Source organism: Mytilus edulis, chromosome 11 (assembly GCF_963676685.1).
Source record: "Mytilus edulis chromosome 11, xbMytEdul2.2, whole genome shotgun sequence".
In the NCBI taxonomy this organism is placed as follows: domain Eukaryota; kingdom Metazoa; phylum Mollusca; class Bivalvia; order Mytilida; family Mytilidae; genus Mytilus; species Mytilus edulis.
In genome coordinates, this window is record NC_092354.1 from 67,930,528 (window position 1) to 67,955,336 (window position 24,809).

General features: G+C 31.2%; 1 protein-coding gene across 1 annotated transcript; it reads left to right on the forward strand.

The window, feature by feature from the left end:
* Window positions 1–22,554: 22,554 nt before the first annotated feature.
* Window positions 22,555–22,950, forward strand: LOC139494523 (keratocan-like). The gene has a single exon (XM_071282684.1). It carries the CDS (start codon window positions 22,555–22,557, stop codon window positions 22,948–22,950), a length of 396 nt encoding a protein of 131 aa, XP_071138785.1.
* The last annotated feature ends 1,859 nt before the right edge of the window (window positions 22,951–24,809 follow it).

A 24,809-nucleotide genomic window follows, 5' to 3' on the forward strand; every position in this document is an offset into this window, starting at 1 on the left:
TAAAACAAAAAAAATAAGATATTACAAAGGTCACTACTGACAGTGTTCTTCAGATGCAGTTGTTTACATTGTATTTGTATGTTCCATCAATATGAATATTTGGCATTCAGCGCACATCATTGTTTTTGATACGTGCATGAACATATTACAGTGTAAGATATTTTTATTTAATATCAACACTTCTTTCATTCAATCGAGGCTAGGAAAGAGTATGGACGATGTTTCTGTTTGTATTGTCTCAAAAACATGAATAGATAATCCATAGTTACATCGGCAAAATCATGACAAATAGAGATAGTCGATACTTTTATTTATTTGACAACCATATGAAATATAATCATGGTAAAAACATTGGTCTGGATTGGATGGATATAATTTTTGAAAAAAGTTAAATTGTATTTTTAACCCGTCATGGTTTTACTTTTTGTAATAACATATATTAACTTTACGCTCTTTGTGATGTTTTATGTGTATAAAACATAAGTTGTTTAATTTACAAATTTAAGCGTTTAATAAGCTACAATATTTACTTAGGTATATGAAGATGTGGTATGAGTGCCAATAAGACAATTTTCTGTCCAAGTCACAATTTGTAAAAGTAAACAATTATAGGTCAAAGTACCGTATTTAACACGGAGCATTGGCTCACACCGAACAGCAAGCTATAAAGGGCCACAAAAATGACTAGTTAAAACCCATTCAAAAATGTGAAAACCAATGGTTTATTCTATATAAAAAACGAGCACGAGAAACACTCATGATCCACATCAACAAACGACAACTACTAAACATCCGATTCCTGACTTAGGACAATTGCAAAAAAAAAAGGCACCGGGTTTTAACTTTTTAATAATAAGGTACCAACCTTCACCCTTATCTATAACAATAGTGTAACATCACAACGTAGAATCATACAATATAAAATAATATTGACAGGACAGGATTCAATTTTTTGTGTTAGGAGTTATGCCTTTTTCATAGTATTTTTACCTGTATATACTATTGCAACGATTTGCCATTGCAAATCTAAATCCATTCAACAAAATTTTATGAAATTTTGTAAATAATAAGGACAATGTATGTTGATGTGCAAGTGCACAAGAATTTTTTTCAGTTGACTTTTATAAGAGTTATGAGTCTAGGAACATGGGAATCTGATGAAATTTAGGGGTGTTCGGGTATTGAAGCGTGCTCTCAAAGGTTCTTTAACTTCACGTATACTGCTTTGGTAATGCTGATGGGGAAAATTCCGCTTTAGCTCAAGAAGCAAGTCTTTGAAAAGACAATTATCAGTTTCAAGCTAACTAATTAATACGAACAGTTAAATGAAACTCGATATGTCAATCTTTACCAAAATAGGGTTCGTGTAGTCTTTAAATGCCGTTATAATTCGTTTTCGGTTGATATTTTCGGCCATGCAAACGTTTTATTTCAAGCAAACAAGTTTTGTTCAGAATTATGTTTCAGATAGGAAATTCTAATGAAGCATAAAATTTACTTTCTAATGTTCGTATTTCTAAAATTGTACATATTATCTAAATAATTACAACTTAAACAATAGTTTAATACCACCATACCTAACGTTTGGTGAGTGTCTTTATTAATGTTCATCATCGTGTTTCTAAAATATGACCGTTGTTTACATTCCAAAATCTGAAAATGAATATAGAACATTAATAAGGAATCGTTTGCTTATTTTTTTACATTTGCCCGTATCATTTAAGGAAAAGGATACTTCCTTCTCAATTGGATCAATAATGTTTCTTTTAATAAAAATAAATAGGTTAAATCTTATGAGTATTTGAAGATTTGTCAACATCACTTGATTATTTAATGCTTGAAACTTGGATTACATAGATAAGCAATGATACTATTCAGCTTATTACAATAAGATAGTTGTTATATAATTGTAGCATTGCATACGCGTGTATACATACTAATTCATATCATTGAAAAAAGAGAATAGTGAATAACATATATTTTTTTTTGTTTTCAAATCATTGACCGTATACCAGAGTAAAGGACGTTTCTTATTTGTTGCATAATGTTCAAACTGTTTGTAAAGCCGAGTTAAATGTCAGCCATAGTACCGTCTGAAGTTTCAGTTACGGACTTTTCAAGGATTACCGAGTATTTTGGCTTCTTGAAATTAACCAGTAACATAGGTGTGTCTTGCATACTTCAATGGTTTTATGTGTTGATAATTTTTGGTTGAATATAGACAAGAAGGTTTCAATTTCCTCAGGAAAAGTTGACCTTAAATGGTTTTGACTATTTTTTATGATTATTTGGATTACATAGCTATTCAATTATTTCAGTTTTTATACATCCCTCTATTTCAAAAGTTCCGTCTTGAGTATTCCCGATGAAGTTAAATCTAGAAAACGCTCTGACACAGGCAATTTATGCATGAATATATGTCGAACAACAAGTTGGAATTGTATAGCCATTATTTAATCTAAATAAGAAAATAAAGTAAAAACAAGAAATTTTTAATGGGTATAATATGAATAAAGAGTTACTGACGAGTATAGTAATTTGATACACTTAAAGAAAAGAACAATACGATTATTGTTTACATGCTTAAAGCTCTACTAATAGAATATAATCTGTCATTAACAGAACTGTCCTGAGGTTTTGTCAGTAGCAGAATTGTGGACAGGTCTGAAGAAGATCTGTCATTAGGACTGTGCAATATCAAACTTGTCCACATGTGTCAATAAGTCAGCAGCAATCCCAAAAATTCCAAGACCTAGGTCTACTAACGACGACGTTTACTTCCTTGTCGGCTTACAATTTCTGAAGCTAACTCGGAAAACAGTTAAAATTTTGCTCCAAGTTAACTTTTGTACAGGTAAGACATGTACCCATCTGTAAATAACACCAATAATTATTTGAAAGTTGTGAATAAAATTTTAAAATATATCATATGTTTTCCCCAGTTCTTTTGTTATACTTTATAGTTTCTATTTCTGAAATAAGTGCTTAGTGAACAGATCTATTGTTACTGATAGCAATGGATTTTGACCACAGGGTATGACAAGCGAAAAATTTGGATACCCTTGCTTCTACATCCCCGAAAACACAGTCCATTGTTAATCATAACGATTTGAATTGATTATTTTTTCAATAGCATGAACATAATAATTTACCAAAAGTGTTCACTACACGTTGTTTTAAAATATTGAAAAAACACATTTTAAGAAATTCCAATAGCGAAAAAAATATTAAGCATCTTTCTAAAATTAAAACAAAACAACCTTTAAATACTCTTTTGCTTGAAGCTAAAAATTATAATTCTAGTCATATTTCTCTATTTTAAAACATTGTATTGCCAAGTGTCGGATCCAAGGGTGTCCGGGGTTTTAAACCCTTTTATTTGAACGATCAATGCATTTGAATGGGGACACATTATAGAAACCAACTCTTTTTTTCTCCTGGGTTTAGAACCTCTTTTTTTTAAATGGCTGGATCCGCCACTGATTGCCCCCAACAAAGGAGTTCCTAAATATTCAGAACTTATATCCGGTCGTCGGGTTGCTTATCCAGACACACCTTTCCCTCAATATGTCCGAGTATGAATGTTTGTTTATTCTTTAAAAGAAGGGGCTTGGTTTTTTTTAACCGTTATATAAGATACATTTGTGTAAACTGATACAGGTAAATACTTTGGTTTATAATATTGCTTTTATCTTTAGTTTCTTCTACAAAATCCAACGCTTGATACAAAATGTCGTCCGTCTTATAGCTGTCTTTATTGACAGCTGCATGATGTATTTTTTCTCAATATATATGCTGTTGTTTCCTTTTTCATTTAATAATCAATGTTTACAAATATAGGATTCAGCATCGTGTGTAAGTTAGTCCTTCAACTCGGGATACGGTAGTCTTAATAAAACACCACTCCAGCTTCCTGAGGGTATCTTATCCGGGACGCCTATCCATCGATGTATAACTATTACAAAAAGGCAATTAAAAAGTATAATTATAACTCATCAAAATTACTATGTAAGTATCTATGATGAGGTTATTTACCAGTCCAATGATTGTATGTCAGACGTGCGTTTCGTCTACATACGACACATCAGTAGCGCCGGAATAAAAACAATCCGAATTGGAATTTGACGATCATTTAAAATATAAAATGCCAAATACAGATAGGGCCATCTTGGTTTGATAGTAGAAAGAACGAAATTATTTTCACTTTAAATTGCCTTTAAGGAATATTAGTATGTCCTCAGAATTCTTTAACTGTGTTTAACAGAAAAAAAATCTTTCATTTGTCACAATGTCCTTTCAATAAAAGAACAAAAAACGGTAAATGTGTTACTTGTTTAAATATATATCAACGAAAGGCACCTAACGCAGGTTTAGTCAGAGAACAAAATTTGAAAGCACTTTGTTAAACGTAAATCAGCATTATCGTTTGAAATTTGTTTGTGTTTGGAAGAAAATATTTAAAAAAAGCATGAGAACATAACTTTTTTATTATGTCTAACGAATGTTTTTTTTATGACTCATGTAAAATGTGATTGGTATTCACACTGTTAATTTACTGCCTTGGCAGTTATCTTTCCAATATACACATATATAAATTTACAATTAAGAGAAAGCGTTATAAAGGCAACAAACCAAATTAAGGTGACAGCCTCACTTAATTATCAATAGATTAATACTGTTTTACAATACGGTACGAAACGTACTAAATTCACGCAGCAACTTCCTAAATATTTGAAGTAAATCCACTATAAAGGATTCCGACAAATTCATAGATAATTTGGTCCCCTGTTGTTTTTGGAATAAAAACACTAACAAACGATATTTATTATTTAAAAAGGGTAAAAACAACTAGTTTTGAATTTTCTTGGAATTTGTTTTTTCTTTGTTCATTTATACTGACGTACATTTTAAATTTCTATTATCTAGGCCTGGAAATTTTACGATACATTCCCCTTCATTAATGTAGTGTGAAAATCAAAACTATTTTCCGTGTTATCAAATTTATCAATCTCAAAATGCCATTTATGAATTATGGTTAACAACCTGAATACAAAGTAGTTTACACAATTAAATTTAGAAAGTGAATAGACGATAAATTGTGTAAAGGCTTCGAAACCATAATTTCAAATTTCTTTTTCTATTTTAAAAAAGTACGATTCGATGAAACGTGTTATTATACTCAACTTCTGAATACAGGGCCATTTACAGATTTTGAATTTTATAATTTTGATTTTGAAATGAGTTCCTTTTCATATGCACCAAACAAAAACAATAAATTAAAGTCAAATTAAATTTTAACAGAAAAGAAATGACGCACGTTCTGTGACTATTACTCTTGAGAAACAGCATCCGTTTATTTATTAAAAAGAGGAAATATGACATGATTGCCGATGAGAAAGTTCATATCAGTTTAGGCATGAATCGAGGCTGTTACACTTTTAGTTGACAATTAATTTCCATCGAATGACTACATGCATAGAAAGAAAGGCAAATCTGCTGGATTTGATGATTTACCAGTTGAAGTTTTGCAAAACAATTGCTCAACTGTTTTTTTGTACCATTTTTTTGATTTTTGCAAGTTTTATCTAGTCCAACAATTCATTTTCACAACAAACATGTGCTTCCTTTTGCACTAGCTTTCCGACAATGAATCGGTAACTAATCCAGCACAAAAGGTCAAGTACAAATAACTGCGTCAATGATTATAAACATGGGAAAATGAATACAAATTCGGAAGGCAAATTGATGTTCCGTAAACAAGTGATTTATACCATGGATTTTTATTCTTATGTAAACACTGTATTTAAAAGAATGTATATGTTATATAATTAACACTTTATTAATTTAGTATACTTTACTGAACTTTTCCCTGGAAATTCAGTAACTAATAACAGGGATACTCGGGCTAACGCTGTAACCCGAGTAAATTGTCAAAACAGCAGATATATAATAAAAGATATTTACTTGGAAAAAAACAACAAAAAACATTTATTTGATTTTTGCCTTAGGTTCCAAAAAGCCAGATTTATGGAACAAAAATATCATCTATCCCATACCTAAAGCAAACGTGACAGATCCGCGCGACCCCTTGGGTTACAGAGGAATTGCATTAGCTTGTGTTTCTTATAAGCTTTATTTAAACAAAAGGCCGATGCAATGGATATATGACAATAACGTATTAGTCGACGAACAAAATGATTTCCGTCAAAATCGAAACACTATAGATCAATTGCCTTTTCTTATAAACATAATTAAAGTATAAAAAAACCTTCGTAAATCTACATTTTGTGCGTTTATTGATTTAAAAAAGCCAATTGATACCATCAATATAACTATACTATGGTCCAAGTTGAATGTGATAGGTGTGGCAGAACATTGTTGTGCTGCTATATAGTCCATTTATTCAAATGTATTATGTTCAGTTCGATTAAAAGGACATTTATCAGAATGGTTAGTGTCAACAATGGTCTTAAACAAAGATGTTGATTATCCCCTATATTATTTGATCTCTACATAAATAACCCTGTTTCATTCTTGAAATCATATGAGTGTGGTATTGATATTAATGCTGAAAAAGTTTGTATTTTACTTTATGCTGATGATTAGGTTTTACTAGCTAACGATGAAAAAGAATAACAAACTCTGTTAAATGCATTAGATATATGGTGTGACGATAATTGTTTGACTTTTAATTCCAAAAAGTGTAATTGAATTGTGCCCCTCTTCTTGTGACTTGTTTTATTATTATTATGAGGCTGACTTCATGATTTATACCATATATTTAATCCTGGTACCTTTGATAACTATTCATACAGGATCTTATTAGGAAGAAAGATAAGAAGTTAGCAATATCCTTTAACTCTACTTTCCGCTATAAAGATGATGTTATTTCACTAAATATTTCAAAATTTGGTGACTATGTCGAATGCATCTATCCCATTGAACTAGAGATAAAGGAAACAACAGATACAGTTAATAAAAAAAAGAAGATGTGGTATGATTGCCAATGAGACAACTATCCACAAAAGACCAAAATGACAAAGACATTAACAACAATAGGTCACCATACGTCCTTCAACAATGAGCAAAGCCCATACCGCATAGTCAGCTATAAAAGGCTCCGATAAGACAATGTAAAACAATTCAAACGAGAAAACTAACGTCCTTATTTATGTAAAAAAATGAACGAAAAACAAATATGTAACACATAAACAAACGACAACCACTGAATTACAGGCTCCTGACTTGGGACAGGCACATACATAAATAATGTGGCGGGGTTAAACATGTTAGCGGGATCCAAACCCTCCCCCTAACCTGGGACAGTGGTATAACAGTACAACATAAGAACGAACTATAAAAATCAGTTGAAAAAGGCTTAACTCATCAGATTGACAAAAATATTAGTGGACGTGGCTGGGTACTTATACATCCCGACACAAAAAGACACAATGAACAGATCTGAGAGTACTCGCAGTTCTCTGACAGCTAGTTCAAAGCCAATAACAACTAATAAAAAAATCATGCATCTAAGACTAAACTATCAATCCGTACACATCCAACATCCAATTATTGGATCCATGGATTTAGTGTAAAGACGTCATAAACAGCCAGAGAAAAACATGACCTTGTGCAATGCCAAGTTACAGGTATCGACAGATTGTAGATCCATGAATATGTATATGTATAACATACCAGTAAAATTTAGTAAGTCGGCCTCATATCTTGACTAACATCTAGAAATTGACAATGAGGGTCGATTGAAAACAAAACTTTACGACAAAAAAGATGATTTCAGCTTTCCAATTGTGAACTTTCCATTTCTAAGTAGGAACATTCCAGTAACACCTGCATACGGTGTATTATCTCCCAATTGAAACGATATTCCCGTGCTTGCATTTCCTATCATCATGATCATGATTATCTTCATAGAGGTTGTTGCTCACAAGGAAGCTATTAAATCAAGAGTTCCGAATGGTGAAGTTGAAATCATCTCTTCGTAAATTTGACGGACGCCATCACGAGTTGGTTGACCGTTATGGAATAACCGTTTCACAAATGATATCGGAATTGTTCCTTACGTCATAACTACAATACCCTTCCCTTTCATAAATGTGACCTACCGAATTCTATTTACCGGATTTGATATCTCATAAGCAACACGACGGGTGCCACATGTGGAGCAGGATCTGCTTACCCTTCCGAAGCACCTTAGATCACCCCTAGTTTTTGGTGGGGTTCGTGTTGTTTATTCTTTAGTTTTCTATGTTGTTTCATGTGTACTATTGTTTAACTGTTTGTCCTTTTCATTTTTAGCAATGGCGTTGTCAGTTTATTTTCGATTTATGAGTTTGCCTGTCCCTCAGGTATCTTTTGTCCCTCTTTTAGCACAACTATAGTTAATAAGTCACATGTTGAATTAAATGTTGGAATGATATCATTGAATATTTTACTACTTATTCATATATAGGTTTAGTTTTAAGTTAATTTTTAGATTAAAATGTAAATGCTAAAGCTGTGGCAGCTTCTGCAAATAAAGCACTTGGCCTTGTTATAGGTAAGTGTAAAATCTTAGGTGGTGTTACTCGTAATGTCTTTTCAAAATTATATGAGATGATTGTGCCTCCAATTGTTGAATATGGTGCTGGTATTTGGGGTTGCAAAAACTTTTCTTATATAATTGACATACATAATAGAGCTTACAGATTTTTTGCTCGAGTTGGTAAATATACTCCAAATGCTGCAATTGCAGGGGATATGGGGTGGATATCCATCTTTCAAAAACAATGGCAATGCTAATTTCGACTATGGTGCCAATTGAACAATATGAGTCTAATTGTTTAAACAATCAAATTTTCATATGGGCAGACATTATGAGTAAAAAACATCAGTGTATACAAAAATTGGAGTGTATGTGTAAGGAATCTATTTTTTGAGTATAATGAAGAACATGTGTGTATCATTACAGCATATGTTGATAGTACCTAAGTTGTCAATACTGTTACGTCATAAATGTTTAGTAAATATGTTGAACATTGGCAATGCAATTTACAGTCAGAGAAAGCTTTATGTGGTAAATGTGGTAACAAACTTCGTAAACTTTGTAAAACAGTCTTGAAACATAAACGTCTTGTAAAATTCCAATGCCAAAGGAGTGATTTTGTCAACTTTCGAAGAGGTGTAGCACCACAAAGAATCGAAACACGGAGATTTGAAAAATTAATTTAAAAAGATCGAGTCTCTGGTAGTTGTATGAATATTTTAGAAGATGAAGCCGATGTTATTTTATCGTGTCCTATATATGACGATTTTAGAAAAAAAAGTATTTGATGAAGCAACACATTTTAATAGTGATTTTATGTCTTTTGATGATAAACAGAAATTAGTGTTTTTATTTTCAGACAATAATGATTCATAGCTGTGCCAAAGCCTGTAATCTTATTTTAAATAGACGTAGAAATGTTTTATACTGTACATAATGTTCTTATCAATATGTTTTATACATGTGTAATACAAGAATTCTTTATATAATGTTTTTAATATTATAGTCTCTTATAATTCTGTACAAAATGGCTCTCTTTTTATATCTATATATTTTTACATTTAATTTAATGTTGTACAATATATTATTGAGAGATGAATAAATAAAGGCAACAGTAGTATACCGCTGTTCAAAACTCATAAATCCATGGACAAAAAAACAAAATCGGGGTAACAAACCAAAACCGAGCAAAACGCATTAAATATAAGAGGAGAACAACGACACAACACCGAAACGCAACACACACAGAAACGGACCAAGCATCATGAGCCTGAAATAAAATATTGAATTGATTTAAATTGCATAAGCGCCGTTGAAGGTGCTCTAGATATGTAAAAAAATATGAATGGTTTTGTTCATTCATTAATGAAACTAAAATGGTGAAATAATATCGACTTCATAAAATTCGTATTCATTTGAACTTCAATTCAATCCCTTACCTAGAAGAGGATAACGCATAAATCGTTTGTGTCGAGTTATTCAAAGGAAAAGAAAGCCAACATTGAATGTGAAATAAAGGTATTTCATTTGATTGACTGATTCGATCAACAAAATATCATTCTTACACAGGTCAAAACGATTATTTAAATATATTTTTAATTTGTAATATCAAATTAAATAGACCTTGAAAATCAAAATGAACGATTGTCCTATCTATTTATATCCATATTTATGTGTATATCGCTTATATGACCATTTTCGAAGGTCACATGATAGTTAATTTGATGGCGTCTACATTAAAATACACACGAAAAGGAGTTACATATTTCCGAGTTAATACACTGCAAATTGTTTATTTTAGAATTTAAATAAGTTTGATAAATGTTTTTCATTGTTATAAATAAAGTATGAGAATTCGAGTCAAATCGGTGAACACGAATTTGACAGCTAGTGCCCCTTTAATACATATAGAATATTAAACTGGACGATTACAAATATTTTTATTTGTTTCATCTGTCAAACATCGAAATAAGTTTTTTAATTTATTTATTTCGCAGAAAGTATCATTCCCCGTCCTACACAATTCAAGTTCTTGAAATTAAAGCAGTCCAACGCACACAAGAAATAAGAAATAAAAATAATATTTGATAAACGTGCGTGTGAAACAATTTTGTAGATTTGCCTTTATCGGGAATGCTCAAACCTTCAGATGTAAAAGCCCGGGATGTATGAATATGTGAAAATAATTGGTGCTGTATGATCAAAATTAACCTTCAAAGAACAAGTGTTTAACGTGAAGGTTTAAAGAACCCAGGATGATAACCAAATATGCTTGACCTAAAGTAATATGGGGTTATCAGTTTGATTGTGTTTGTGAAAAGGTAGTATATGTGAACATATTATTAGTACTATCCTATTAGGTTACGAAAACAATGTTTACAATAAATAATTTTTTCATCGCCATATGATTACGTCTATGAAAGATATTAAAAGTTTATAAAACAATATACACGTCAAGTGTTATTCACCAAGATATGTCATCATATGAATTTGTATGTGATATAAATTAGTTTAAGCGCTTTACAAATATGAGATTTAAAAGTAAAGTTCGTTTGAACCCTTAACGTTATCCATGAAACGATAATCGTGTAGACTGAAAGCAGTATCATAAGTTTATATAACGACATCGGGTCCGTATTGCTATTATGTTATAGATAATGTATATTTTAAGGTTGTTCTTGTCGTAGAACACACCGAGGGGTGTCAGGATTGTCCAAATGAAAGACCGACCGTATTGACACCCCGAGGTGTGTTACAAGAAAACCTAAAAATATGCAATATTTGACTTATATACCGTCAAAAAAATATTGCTTTTTTTTATAAAGATATGCAAAATTTAGCAGCCTTTTTTACCGACCACACTAAAGTTGGATATTCCTTTCAAATGCGTTTTGGTTTTAATACGCCCTCAGGCTCAATTAGAATATTAAATAAAACTCACTAATTAGTCTAGATATAAACCTTAGAAATAATTATCCATACAGAATGAAAATATAACTGTAACTGCATGATGAAGTAAGACACAAATAAATTGTTACCACCCGATAACGGTGTATGAAAAATACATGACACTACGTAAGGTATTTATTGTACCACCTTAGTTTCTGGAAAAGGAGGGGGGATTCTATTTTTGTTTTTAATTTCTAATTATTTTAGATTATTTTTTTTAACAATTTTATTTTAATTGAATGCAATATTTCTTTCGAATAGCAATACATTTTTTTAATAGAAAATCAGGATACAATTATAAACCCTCTCCCACCCGACCCCAATGTGAGGTACTTTTATTAGTTGATCATTTGATAGATTAAAAGGTATACAAAAATGTACAAAAGTTAAGAACCTACACGAAAGGGGCACGGAATCGTGATTCATGTACACGAAAACGAATATTCATACATGTAGGTCACAGTATGATTTCCTTTTCAGTGTGTATCGTCCTGAGTACATAAAAACGTTAGACAGCCATAAATCAATCATCCCATTCAGTGTTAATCAATACGATTTTCAAAATCTTACACACGAATAAGTTAAAACTGGCACTATACAAAAGCGTTATGAAAGTTTTCAATTAGAATTCATCTCACATATATGATAATGTCTCTGTATTGTAACGATAATTTAAGATTATTTATTTCTAAAATTAAAATGCGGGAAATGATTATTTCTTTACACCTATCATAGATTAAACTCTAAAAGTAATTTTCCAAATCAGCAACAAAAAACTACAAGAAGAATTTAATTTTGAAGTAAATTATAGTTTGCATTTTTATCCAAAAATAAAATGACCTCACACAGGAGCATATTTCATTGTAACATGGTATCGTCCGATTTGATTCTTCGATAGAATGACCTATCGTTCTGAAAGAAAATAATTCCATATATGGATATAAATGGTTACATGGTATTATATATTTAACTTTTTGATTTCTAATCATCAGGGTTTCTTTCAACTTGTTCAAATATTCTCACAGTAATGTCGCAACAGCCTAAGTCTATGACTTTGAGTACAAGGGAAGATGTTTGGTATTCGGGTTTGGTCTGATGCTGTTACATGTACACAAAGCTGTAATGTCTGTGCATATCTGAAAATGGGTATTCCAGATTGCTATGGAACAAGAATTGAAACTGAAATTCATATGTTGAAATTTATAAGTAAGTCTAATTGCTCATAAGTTAAAGTGTTAACGAAATACTTTTTATTAATTAGGTTTACCTCTTTTTCAACCATTTTTTCTTGATACCACTGTAATATAATAAGAAAACTCTTCAGTCTATCGTTTTGTTCTATTGTACAATTCTCTATCTGGCCAATTTTACAAATGGTTTGGATTTCAAGTTCCCTGCTGACTTTCGACGATATTCCTCGAAGAGCCCCATATAAATCTTGCATGTTTTTTGTGAAATCTGATGCATTAATAGATTTGATGTCCGAAAAATGTACAACATTGTTCCGGACTGTTTTAATCGTGTTTATCCACTGGTCTTCATCGTGTGGAATACTTTCACAATTCCTCAAAATACTATAACACAATGTTATATCCAAAACTTCAACAGTAATATTTTGAAGTGGACATGCTTGACAAATGCAAGTTTGGACTGTTTTTCCTTGGTGCCACTTCATGTGTGACTTGTACTTTTCCTTTTCCTGATAAAGTGACAAAAACTGTGTTCTTGACAGAACGTTTTGATATGTTATACTTTCACTTGTTGAACCACATAAGCAGCATTTGGAAGTATTGTATAAATGATATATTTTATGTTTTCTGTTTTCTAAATAATCAGTGAAAGATCTACCTTTCAATATTGAACTGCTGAAATATTTCCAGAGCACATCTTGCACAACGTCGACAAGAAGCAAGAAAAGACGCATTAAATTATCCCCCTGGTCGTTAGCCATTGCAATCTGAAATAGTGTTATGTATAAATTTGTTACATAATAATTATCTAGATATAACTGGTAAAAATTTTCGAACCTTTATTTTTGAATTGTTCATAGTAATCTTCAAATCAAAGTTGATGACAAGAGACACAACTTATTTTCATATACTAATTACTTATATTTTCTTTCATGGTGAAAATCCATTGTCTCCTCCTTGTGAAGCATATATCTATGTTTTGGTAGGAAATTCTCTAACATCAATTAATGTCAAACGGTTATTACTACTGTTATAATGCTAACAACAGGGAGTCGGATATCATTAAAACTGTCACTTATTTTTTAACATCTTATTATGAGGAAATGATTTTTTTTTCAAAATCCTAGATATTGTGTTATTTCAAACTTGAAACTTGAATATGATGTTGTTTCAGCAGATAAATATAGGTTCTACCATTGTATAGAGTTTGATACAATATTTATCAACTCGACACAGTTACATTTTCAAATTTAAATCGTGAGGCTCGCAGAGTGCTTTAAATACTTAAAATGTAACAGTCGATAGTGATTTAATATTGTATTGCGCAAGATAAGAACGACACGTTTACTAATAAAAATAGGCAATAGGTCAGATAAAGGTCAGATAAAGATAAATCGTGTAAGATTTAGAGAAAGTCAAAAACAACATTGTTATGAACATTACAAAAACTGCTTGATATATGAATTGGGTATTGATAATTCACTTTGAAACTCAACATATACTCCGACGAGAGGTTCTAAGGAGAAAATCCTTGATAATCATAGGTTTTTTTTCTTTGCTCATTTGGAATTTCAAACAAGATGTAGAACTGATTCTTCTCTCATAGTATGAGAAACCTCTATTACACAATTGTCATTACATACAACCTTGTATAACTTCTTTTATGACTATCTGGGTAAGGATGATAAGATTGGAGTAGTACACATGTAGTCTGTGCTTTCTTAGTGCTACTGTACTTTTTTATGACTATCTGGGTAAGGATGGAGTAGTCTACATGTAGTCTGTGCTTTCTTAGTGCTACTGTACTTCTTATATGACTATCTGGGTAAGAATGATAAGATTGGGGTAGTCTACATGTAGTCTGTGCTTTCTTAGTGCTGTTGTATCCTTACCCAGATAGTCATAAAATAAGTGCAGCAGTACTAAGAAAGCACAGACTACATGTAGACTACTCCATCCTTACTCAGATTGTCATAAGAGACCATCAATACAGGTATGTAGTCAGAGGGAGGGATAAACCAATATAATTCAAACAAAAAGTATCATTTTACAAAGATATTTTACATACATAAATCAAATGGAATAATAAAAATGCAAAATTAGGTTGTTAGATATGCTGTATGTCCTTTTGTGCTTTTTCCTTACATTTGTCTGTTTTTTTATAGTGATTGAGATGATAACACAATGTTGACTGATGTACCATATTTTGTACATTTTAATCCATTGTGTCTATTTGTTTTGTTCACGTATTGTTGTCAATATAATGGAATTCGACGCGACTGTCATAGAAGTGAGAGGTTTTAGTTAGCTATACAACCAGGTTCAATCCGCCATTTTCTACATAAGAAAATGCCTGTACTAAGTCAGGCATATGACAATTGTTATCCATTCGTTTGATGTGTTTGAGTTTTTAATTTTACCATTTGATAAGGGTTCTCAAAGGAATTAGCTATCATTTTTTAGCGAAAACAGAAAAAGAAAGACAAATATATTAAAATATGAAACAAGTAAGACTGCACCTGTTGTATATCAGTTAAAGAAAACGTTATTTTTAATCAAATGATCTATTATCAAAATATAATCTTTGACTTCCTTCACATATGCTGATATATACAGAATCCATTCATTGCCATTAACGACATTTGATTGACATTATTCCTTTAGAATACATATATCAAAAATAACTTACTAGTAAAAAGACCAAGCCTTGAAGTCATAAATCTTTCGAGTCAGTATTTTGTACTCATATGCCAAAATCAACCAATCAAAATGTTTGATTTCATGTTTTGAGCATGATTTTTGTGTTCCGAGCTCTGAGCAAAGTATGATGACTTCAACCCATGGTAAATATGTTACTTTAACTTTGTTTTATAAGACTATAGTAGTTAACTTATGTTTAGTTGTCAATGTTTTATGTACACCAGTCTCCTAAAAAGTTCAAATCAGTTATATAATAAAAATGTCAAATGAAATATATTTTTTCCAGTAAATTAACAAATATTTTATACCTACCTGTATCAACTGAAGAGTTAGCTGGAAACTATAAATCAGTAGAATCTACTTTAAATATAAGCTTATATCGATTTCCGTTATGCAATACTAAGCTGAAAAGATTGAATATAATATCGAACGCCCCTTTTGTATTTATATATCTACAATCAATTACATCACATATCTACGTGACCAGACAACGTTTGTCTTATCTCGAGAACCTCTTACTTATAGTTTGATAGCTTATAATATTAAAATTATATCAATTCTGACATGTTAACGATTATGTTTTCTGTTAGGCTTGAAATCAATCAATTGATTAAAATTAAGCTTGAAGAAAATGTCGATCATTCTCACGTTTGTAGTTCGTCATATTGTCGTTTCAAACAGACGTTTTGATATTGTATGACATGATTTCACTTTTTCATGATTATACTTGTTACTAAAATCTCCTTTATAAGGTATGTCTTAGACCAGATGTGTCAATGTGTAACATATATAGAATAATGTAGGGCTAATAGAAGATAAAGACAAAACATCATACGGTAACTTTTGCATAACGAATTTGCAGCTTTACAACTTATATACTAGTACATCTTTTTTTAATTCTATTACTTTTTACATTATCAATAAAATGAGTACTATATACTTATGTATTTCACAGACAAACAAATATATTGACGTCCAATTTTACTATATTGTAGTATCCTTATGGACTGATTCCGTCTTTTATTCCTCAATCTTGACAGTAATGGGATTTTTTAATTGATTGAAGTGTAGCAAAGGATTGAAAAATCTTTTTCACGAAGGAAAAAAGATGAAATTTTTTTTATAGGTTCCAAAATTCGCTTTAAGAAATTCCTGCGACTTCAATAATTCGGTATGTTAAAAAACCAAAGGTAAGTCAAAAGTTGATTGTTTTCTAAAGAAAAAGCATGATAAGCATGAATTGTAGTTGTATAAGAATCAAACATAATTCTACACGTTAATGCCAATATACAATGCATTTGCATAATTCAGGGTCCTTGTTTTACTAATGTAGCCAATGGAAACAACATCATGGTAAGCAACATCACTTTCTATTTTGAAAGTTAATTGTTTATTTTTTTTGAAAGAAAAATGAAAATAACTCTTCTTGTATCTCTATACTAAAGAAAAATTCCCATTCTTTTAATGTTTATCATAACAAAACGACTGAAATTTGGTCCTAGTGACAGTTATAATCCTATAATTTTCAGTGTCTATCTTGCAATTATATTTTTTATACACCTTTAAACTTTCGAATTTTTTTAAATACTAAGGCTGTTTGTCAGGTTTAATCCACCAGTTTCTACATTTGAAAATGCCTGTTATAAGTCAGGAATATGACAGTTCTTGTCCATTCGTTTTTGATGCGTTTTGTATTTTGATTTTGCCATATGATTATGGACTTTCCGAATTGATTTTCCTCTGAGTTCAGTATTTTTGTGATTTTACTTTTTGCACCAGGAATAGATAACCTTAGCTGTATTTGGCAAAATTTGTAGCAATTTTGGTTCTGAATGCTCTTAACTTCGTACTTTATTTGGCCTTTTTAACTTTTTTGGATTCGAGCGTCACTGATGAGTCTTTCGTAGTAAAAAGCGTCTCTGGCGAAAATACAAAATGTAATCCTGGTATCTATGAGTTTATTTATTCATTTATACATTTCATGAAAAAAAATGATAATTACTGGTAAAGGGATAAAATAACATGTTATATAAATAGTTGAATGTGTTTTAGGTAAAGTAGTGATTTGGACCCGTTGAAAAAACAAAAATAAATGTATGAATGGAGCTGCCAAGTAGATTTATAGTTGAAATGATATTGTCCTGATTTTGAATAGACTTGGTAGCTATAGACTATTTTATAATTTTTAATAAGATTTAATAATTGTACATTACACTGTAAAACCTTTATTGAGAAAGTGCAAGTGTGATTTTTTTAATTTTCATTAATTGTCTAAAAGAAATCCATTAAATAGATGCAGATCTAAGATTTTGAAAACCATAGACCAGTACCCTGAGCTAGGCAAAGTTCGGAATGAGACATGTAAAAATATATGCATTCAGGTATTTCTCCCTTAATCTACCTCTGCTACGATTTTTCTTTTCGAACTGATTAGAAAAAAAGACAAATTAATTTAAAAATGTACATGGTCTTAGATAAGGTTATTATAAAAGACTTGAAAAGGTTTCATGACAATACAATGTACTTTAGATTCATTATTATTCGTTGGTTACCAATTTTCGTGGGTTTCGTGGTAACAGGCGAATAAGTTATGTAAACATAGATTGTCAAAACCACGAAATCAAATATTAACGAATATGCAAGTTTCAGTAATCAACGAAAATTGATACCCACGAAAATAAATGAATCCACAGTATATTACATGTTAAAACAATACGGTCTGTTTTATTTTAACTTTGGATGGTTATCTTTTTACATTTAATTTAAGAATTTCAACATATTATCAAGACTTGGGATTTAAAATATTATATACTACAAAAATGTTAAATGTGGCATGCATTTACTATATAAATTGACAGATGTAAATTAAGATATTCACTCATTACTACATGCATGGTTTTAGTGCTTCCATTGTTGAAGGTCACACTAGTGGCGTTGTGTTGTGATAATGGGGTTTCAATGGCTTGTGTATCATGTTCAACTATGTCGTGCATTTATTTTAAACATAAACAGTAGTACCCATATGGAATGAAAGGCGAATTTGACTATCTCAAACTGGAATATTAATGACCCCTCTTAAAATTCATTATACAACAAACATAGAAGTTCGCCTGTGTGAACAAATGGGTTCAGTTCTAGAAATAACGTTTAACGGAAAACCAAAATTGATTCAATTTTATTTAATGTGCATGCTCTGTTTATTAGCTTTAAAAAGAAGCTTCGCCTCAGTAACCATAGTAATTAGAATATTTAGATGATATATCAGAGGGGTAATTAGGAATGTTTTCCTTTGATCATTTTTATACATATTCACACTTGATGATGTCTCAATACATCTTAATTGGACAAACTTTAGGGAAATTTGGGCCGATTGCAAACAAAAAATGATTATGTAATGTAAATGAAGGCAACAGTAGTATACCGTTGTTCAAAATTCATAAATCGATAGAGTAAAAACAAATCCGGGTTACAAACTAAAACTGAGGGAAACGTATCAAATATAAGAGAACTACGACACAACAGAGACACAACACTGAAAAGTAACACACACAGAAACGAACTATGATGTAACAATGGTCATTTTCCTGACTTGGTACAGGGCATTTTATGAAAAATGGTGGGTTGAACCTGGTTTTATGGCATGTTAAACCTCCAGCTTTAATGGCAGTGTTAGTTATAACATTGAAATGACAACATTACACGACAAGGCTACAATAAATAAATGGGAGAAAACATAGGACAGAAAAACAAACAAATAATAGCCATCAAAGGTAACAGGTTAAAAACTATTTTATACGCCAGACGCGCGCTATATCCACACAAAACTATGCTCAGATGAAAAAAGTTTGAAAGCCATAACAACTACAAAGTTGAAGATCGCACAGGACCAAAAGTTCCAAAAAGTTGTGCGGCCAGGGTTATCCGCATGGGACAAAAACATCATTACTATCAAGAATAATACATAGTTTTGCAAACAGTAAATTTTATAAAATGACTATATAATAGATAAAAGTCTTGTGAAATGTCACCTACGAACCCTTTAAACAAGATGATGTAGGGTGCTTGAAACATCCAAATAGCGTGGCACTCACTTTTCATGAGTCATCGGATTAAAGATATCCTTTTCAACTGGACGTGGTTGCAAATGGAAACATACCGTATGAACTCCGATGTGATCCTCAAGCTCCTGACCATTTCAAGTTTAAGGAATATATCCCTTGTAATATGTTATCAAGATTGGGTTATTAAATTCTCGTTATAGTGTGTATCATTAAAGAAGGATGTTTACTTTAGACTAAACCTAGTGGTAATAAATATAATACAGTTATAAATTTGACGAAATGTAAATCACAAAACGGCTTATGTGATATTGCAATTAGTTTTTTCCATACATTAAATCATGACTACTTCCTTTGATTGGTAAAAATTCCAATATGGATAAGTTGGGTTATATTGATTGAACATACATATGCTTCATTGCATTGTTAAAAAAAACTTAAAAATGTATTCATGCATCAACTCCTATATATCTGAGCGTCTGCATGGAACCGTGTCTTTCAATCCTAAATTATTACTTTTAAATACCATTTTGTATTTGTTCTTTTTTATTGCTATATGTTTGATACATTTTTTCTTTTAATTCTTGTTTTTTGGCAAATAAATTCTCTATTCTGTTAAACCCATTACCGAACCTGTTGAATAATATCTGATGTGTTATAGGTGTAAAAGCGAAATATGCAAAATCAAACACAAAACATGTTTAATTATTTTAAGTGGAGTGATGAAAAATAATTTTATTGCATTAGTATAAGGAACACTTCCTCAAATTTATTCTATGGGAATACGTCAAGGAAATATATTTGAATTAATATAACGTTGTACAAAGTTCAAAAGTACAGGATATTAGTTTCATGGGAATCGTTGTACGTAAAGAGATGTAAGTATGCTTTATAATTGTAAAACCAACGATAAGATTTTTTGTCATGTATAAGCTGTCATATTTTGATATTTGGAAACAAGTTGTACTACAACTAGGGATTTGATAATGTTATAACTTGCACATGGTCGTGTGGTAAATCTGAATGTCTTAGGGAGTTTTTGGTGTGCTGTTAGGTTGCGGTTCTTGTTAATAGAAGCATATTGACGCTAACAATGAAGGCAACATTATGCCTACGTTCATTGTAAATTACATATAATGACTCTTATAGAGCTTTAATGAAATAACTTTTTTTCAGCTATTTCCCATGGACATAAGAAATGGGTGGAACTACGAACTCTGTTCTTTTATTTTATTTCTAGACATTAAGACCTCGGATATCTCCGAAAATATATGAATTATGAATATAATTATATACAATACTTAATTCTGTATAAAACAATTAACTCGAGATACGCATCTGTTTCAGTAATAATGGTACATTTAATATTATTATAGTTACGTCAGTGACATTAATGAAAAATTATAACATTGAAACTGGAACCTTTTGTTGGTTTTTCTTCATTATTTATTGCTTTTTTTTGTTTAGATATTTTTGTTACATAGTTATTAACAGTATCGTCTTAACCTTGTCAATACTTGGCATTTCACAAGTTCTTGCTTTTTTTATAACTGTTCATATCGACTTCTTTAAATCTTTTGAAACTGAATTCCGACACAGTCAAGTTTTATGGGGCAAATAAAATTTTGATGGTATCAGGCTGACAACAATTTCAGTCGGTCTTTGAAAAAACAGGTCTGTTATTAAATGGGCGTAGTAAGTTCCCATAAGAATACCTACAACCTGTCGATAAACTGTCGATAAACTGTGTTGCCGAAACGTACATAAATATTATTAAGGAGAAAATTAACAGCTTCAATCATCTCATCATACCTCCAATAAGTATATCTAGAATATTTACCTCAAATTCATTGCAATATATGAGATGCAAGTACTTACTGAAAAGAAGGATATATTTTTGTGAAGTGTAAGGAAATGGACAAAATTATAAAACAACTTATGGATGTAGACCTAGGTTAAGGGAAATAACTCTGAAAATCATCAGTAAGTTTATGTCCTGAAGCAGACCTTTGTTGCTTGCTACTATTTTTAACCTCAAGTTAACTGTAATATATATGAGACTCCGCAAGTACCTACTGGAAGGTAAGTTATATTTTTGTGAAGCGTAAGCAAATAGACAAAAAATGTCAAACAACTTATGGAGGTAGACCTCCGTTTATGGAAAGAACTCTTAAAATCATCAGTACGATTGTGTCGACCATTTTCATAAATATATTATAAGCTTCTATGTTACAAAGATTATTACGAATCCGTTTCAAGTAAAGGCTTAAAATACATTTATGAAATTTGGCTTTTACAAACACATGACTGATTTTAAGAGTTATCTCCCTGAAACAAGGTTTATCCCCTTAAAATTGAACAGATTCATATTAAAGATTGGAGATTTACAGTATCAAAAAAAAGGGTGTCTCAAAAGGTTTAAATCTGTATGCTCATTGAACATTGAACATTTCGATAATTTGATTCATTCAGATAATATGACCTGTTTTTTGTTCTTTCTGTTTGCGTTCTCACCATATAACATACAACAAGTAACTGGAAACTGTTGGTTGGTTGGAGATTTTTTTTTTCTGCTTTCATTAACAACTCTCTTAGTTGTTCATTGTTTACTTTGTCAATGTTTCTAATTTGTCCATGAACTATATTTTACTAACTGCGAGTACTCTAGGATTGCTACTTTTATATTTGTTGTGCTTTGCTGTTTTTCAACCTGATCTTAAAATACACACTCTATGTAATCAATGTGTCGGTTTGTTATTATGTATCACTAGTGTTACAGGTTAAGGGGGGATTATGTGATCCCAAACTTCTTTAACCCAGACACATTATGTATGTGCCTATCTCTAGTAGAAACTCTGTGCAAGCAGAATTGCTATTAACTTAAATCGTATTGATATGTATATACATATATACATATATATAATTTTTTTTATTTGTAGTTAAAAGACTATTTGGAACAATGAAATGTGTACTGCGAATTTTACTTTTTTCAATATCATGTAGAATAACAATTTGCATGAACGACCTAACATACTATCATCAATGTGCATTTGACCTCAAATGCCAATGCAAAAATGAAAAGGAGTATCTATATGTTGATTGCTCAAGTGTAGAAATGAAAGATATTCCACGGTTCCCATCTAATGTCAAAACTTTAAGTCTGAGTAAAAATACGATTCGGTCAATAAAGGACTATACATTTGACAACCTTGCAAATCTGACAGATCTCGATATGGCTGGAAATAAACTTCAGGAAAACATGGTAGGACGATATGCTTTTGAAGGTCTAAACCAACTACAACGTCTTACAGTTGCAAACAATGATATTGCTGTGATGCATTTACCTGAGGGAATATTCAAACCGTTGATGTCATTGTTATATTTGAATGTACGACATAATACAATTACTGATAATCTTCAGGGCAAAATAATTGGTGATCTCCGAGCTTTAGAAAGTCTAGAGGTTGATATCATGCAAACATATGTTGACAGTCTATTTGGAGAGGGTTAATCATTGCTTATGAGACTTAAACGACTTGTTTCTGGCCTTTGTGGGGTTTATATGTTAGGAAGAATGTCTTTTGAGTATCTAGAACAATTAGAACATATTGACATTTCCAGTTGTCCTATAACAATTATTATGTTCGATGCTTTCAGCAACTTGAACCATCTGAAGTTTTTGAAAATACGTTTTCGAAAACAGTATCAATCATCTATTGTCGACCAAATTTTTCAAGATCTACAGACGACCCCTATAGATACTTTAATACTGGAACGAACATTTTTTACAGCAGTCATGTTCCCATATGATGTATTCTTCTACTTAAATAACACCAGTATAAGGAGTTTACAAATAACAGACAACATATCACCGCCTACAAATAGGACTTATATATTTAGATATCTTCCACCTTCGCTTCGACATTTGGATTTTTCAAGTGATGGATTGGGACAGTTTTCCATTTATATGCCCTACTTACTAAGCTTGAACCTTCGAAATAATTCTTTAGGGAAATTTCTTGCAGTCGATTCATATATGATCTCTACTAAGACAGATTTGCAAAGCATAGATCTTTCAATGAACAATATTCATTATTTGACATTTCCAATATTTCATGACAACGTACGTCTAAAAGCAATAAATTTAAGTCAGAACTATATAAAGGACATTACATTTGACACTTCACATCTATTGTCAATTCAAATTTTAGATTTGTCGGATAATTCAATAACACATTTCAATGAGACAATCATAAATGCTTTTACTACTCTTTTCAAAACTACAGATCTAAAAATAGATCTTACTAATAATGTCTTGCAGTGTAGTTGTAATACGGTTAAATTCCTCCGCTGGGTGTTGGATCATAGTAAGCGGTTTTTGAACCAGGAACGCTACATGTGCAAATTTGAAAATGGTAATATTGCTAACCTCACATCATTAAAAGAAACAGTTACCCAAATACAAAAGGAATGTTCTTCATATACGACATTGATTGTTTGTGTGTCCGTTGGAATATTTGCAGCAATTTTAATTCTATGTTCTGGTTTAATTTATCGACATCGATGGACACTTCGTTATATGTATTACACGACAAAAAGTAAATATTACCGTTATAAACCAGTCGAAATGGACGAAATATACACATATAACGCCTTCATCTCCTATTCCGAAAACGAACGTGACTTCATCATAAATGAATGGATTCCAAATATTGAACAAGCATGTAACATGAAACTATGTATCCACCAACGAGACTTTCTTCCTGGTGAAGACATTACCGTTTATATAACAAACGCCATCCGCGAGAGTAAAAAGACTGTGTGTATCGTTACACAGACGTTTCTTGATTCTTATTACTGTATATTTGAATTTAATATGTCAAGAATGGAAAGTATTTACTCTAGAGGAGGACGTAGCACCATATTTCTTGTATTCTATGAAAACATACAACCAAAGGATCTTCCTCTTGTTATGTTAGAACTCGTTCAACAGCAGTCATACATAGAATATCCTCATGATCAGGAAGGAAATGTGGTATTTTTGGAGAAAATAAAAGAAGTGCTCAAATAAATCAACCGCTCATTTTATAAACCGTTTTTGGAAGACCTGATTTGAGTAACAGTTATTTCTCTTTGTCGCTTTGTTAGAAGTTAATGTATCCGACTTCTTTGATAAGTTACAAAATTATTTGCTTTCCTATCGATTGTCGTAGTTTCTCTCCTCATTAACAAAAACACTGACCGCACAACAGTGCAAGAAGTTGCTTTAAACACAAATCATTCAAATCATATCAAAATCGACTTGCTGTAAAGTTGTTTTCTAAACAATTAAATGTTTTTCAGCCTTGTAAATATTGTCACATCGTCGGT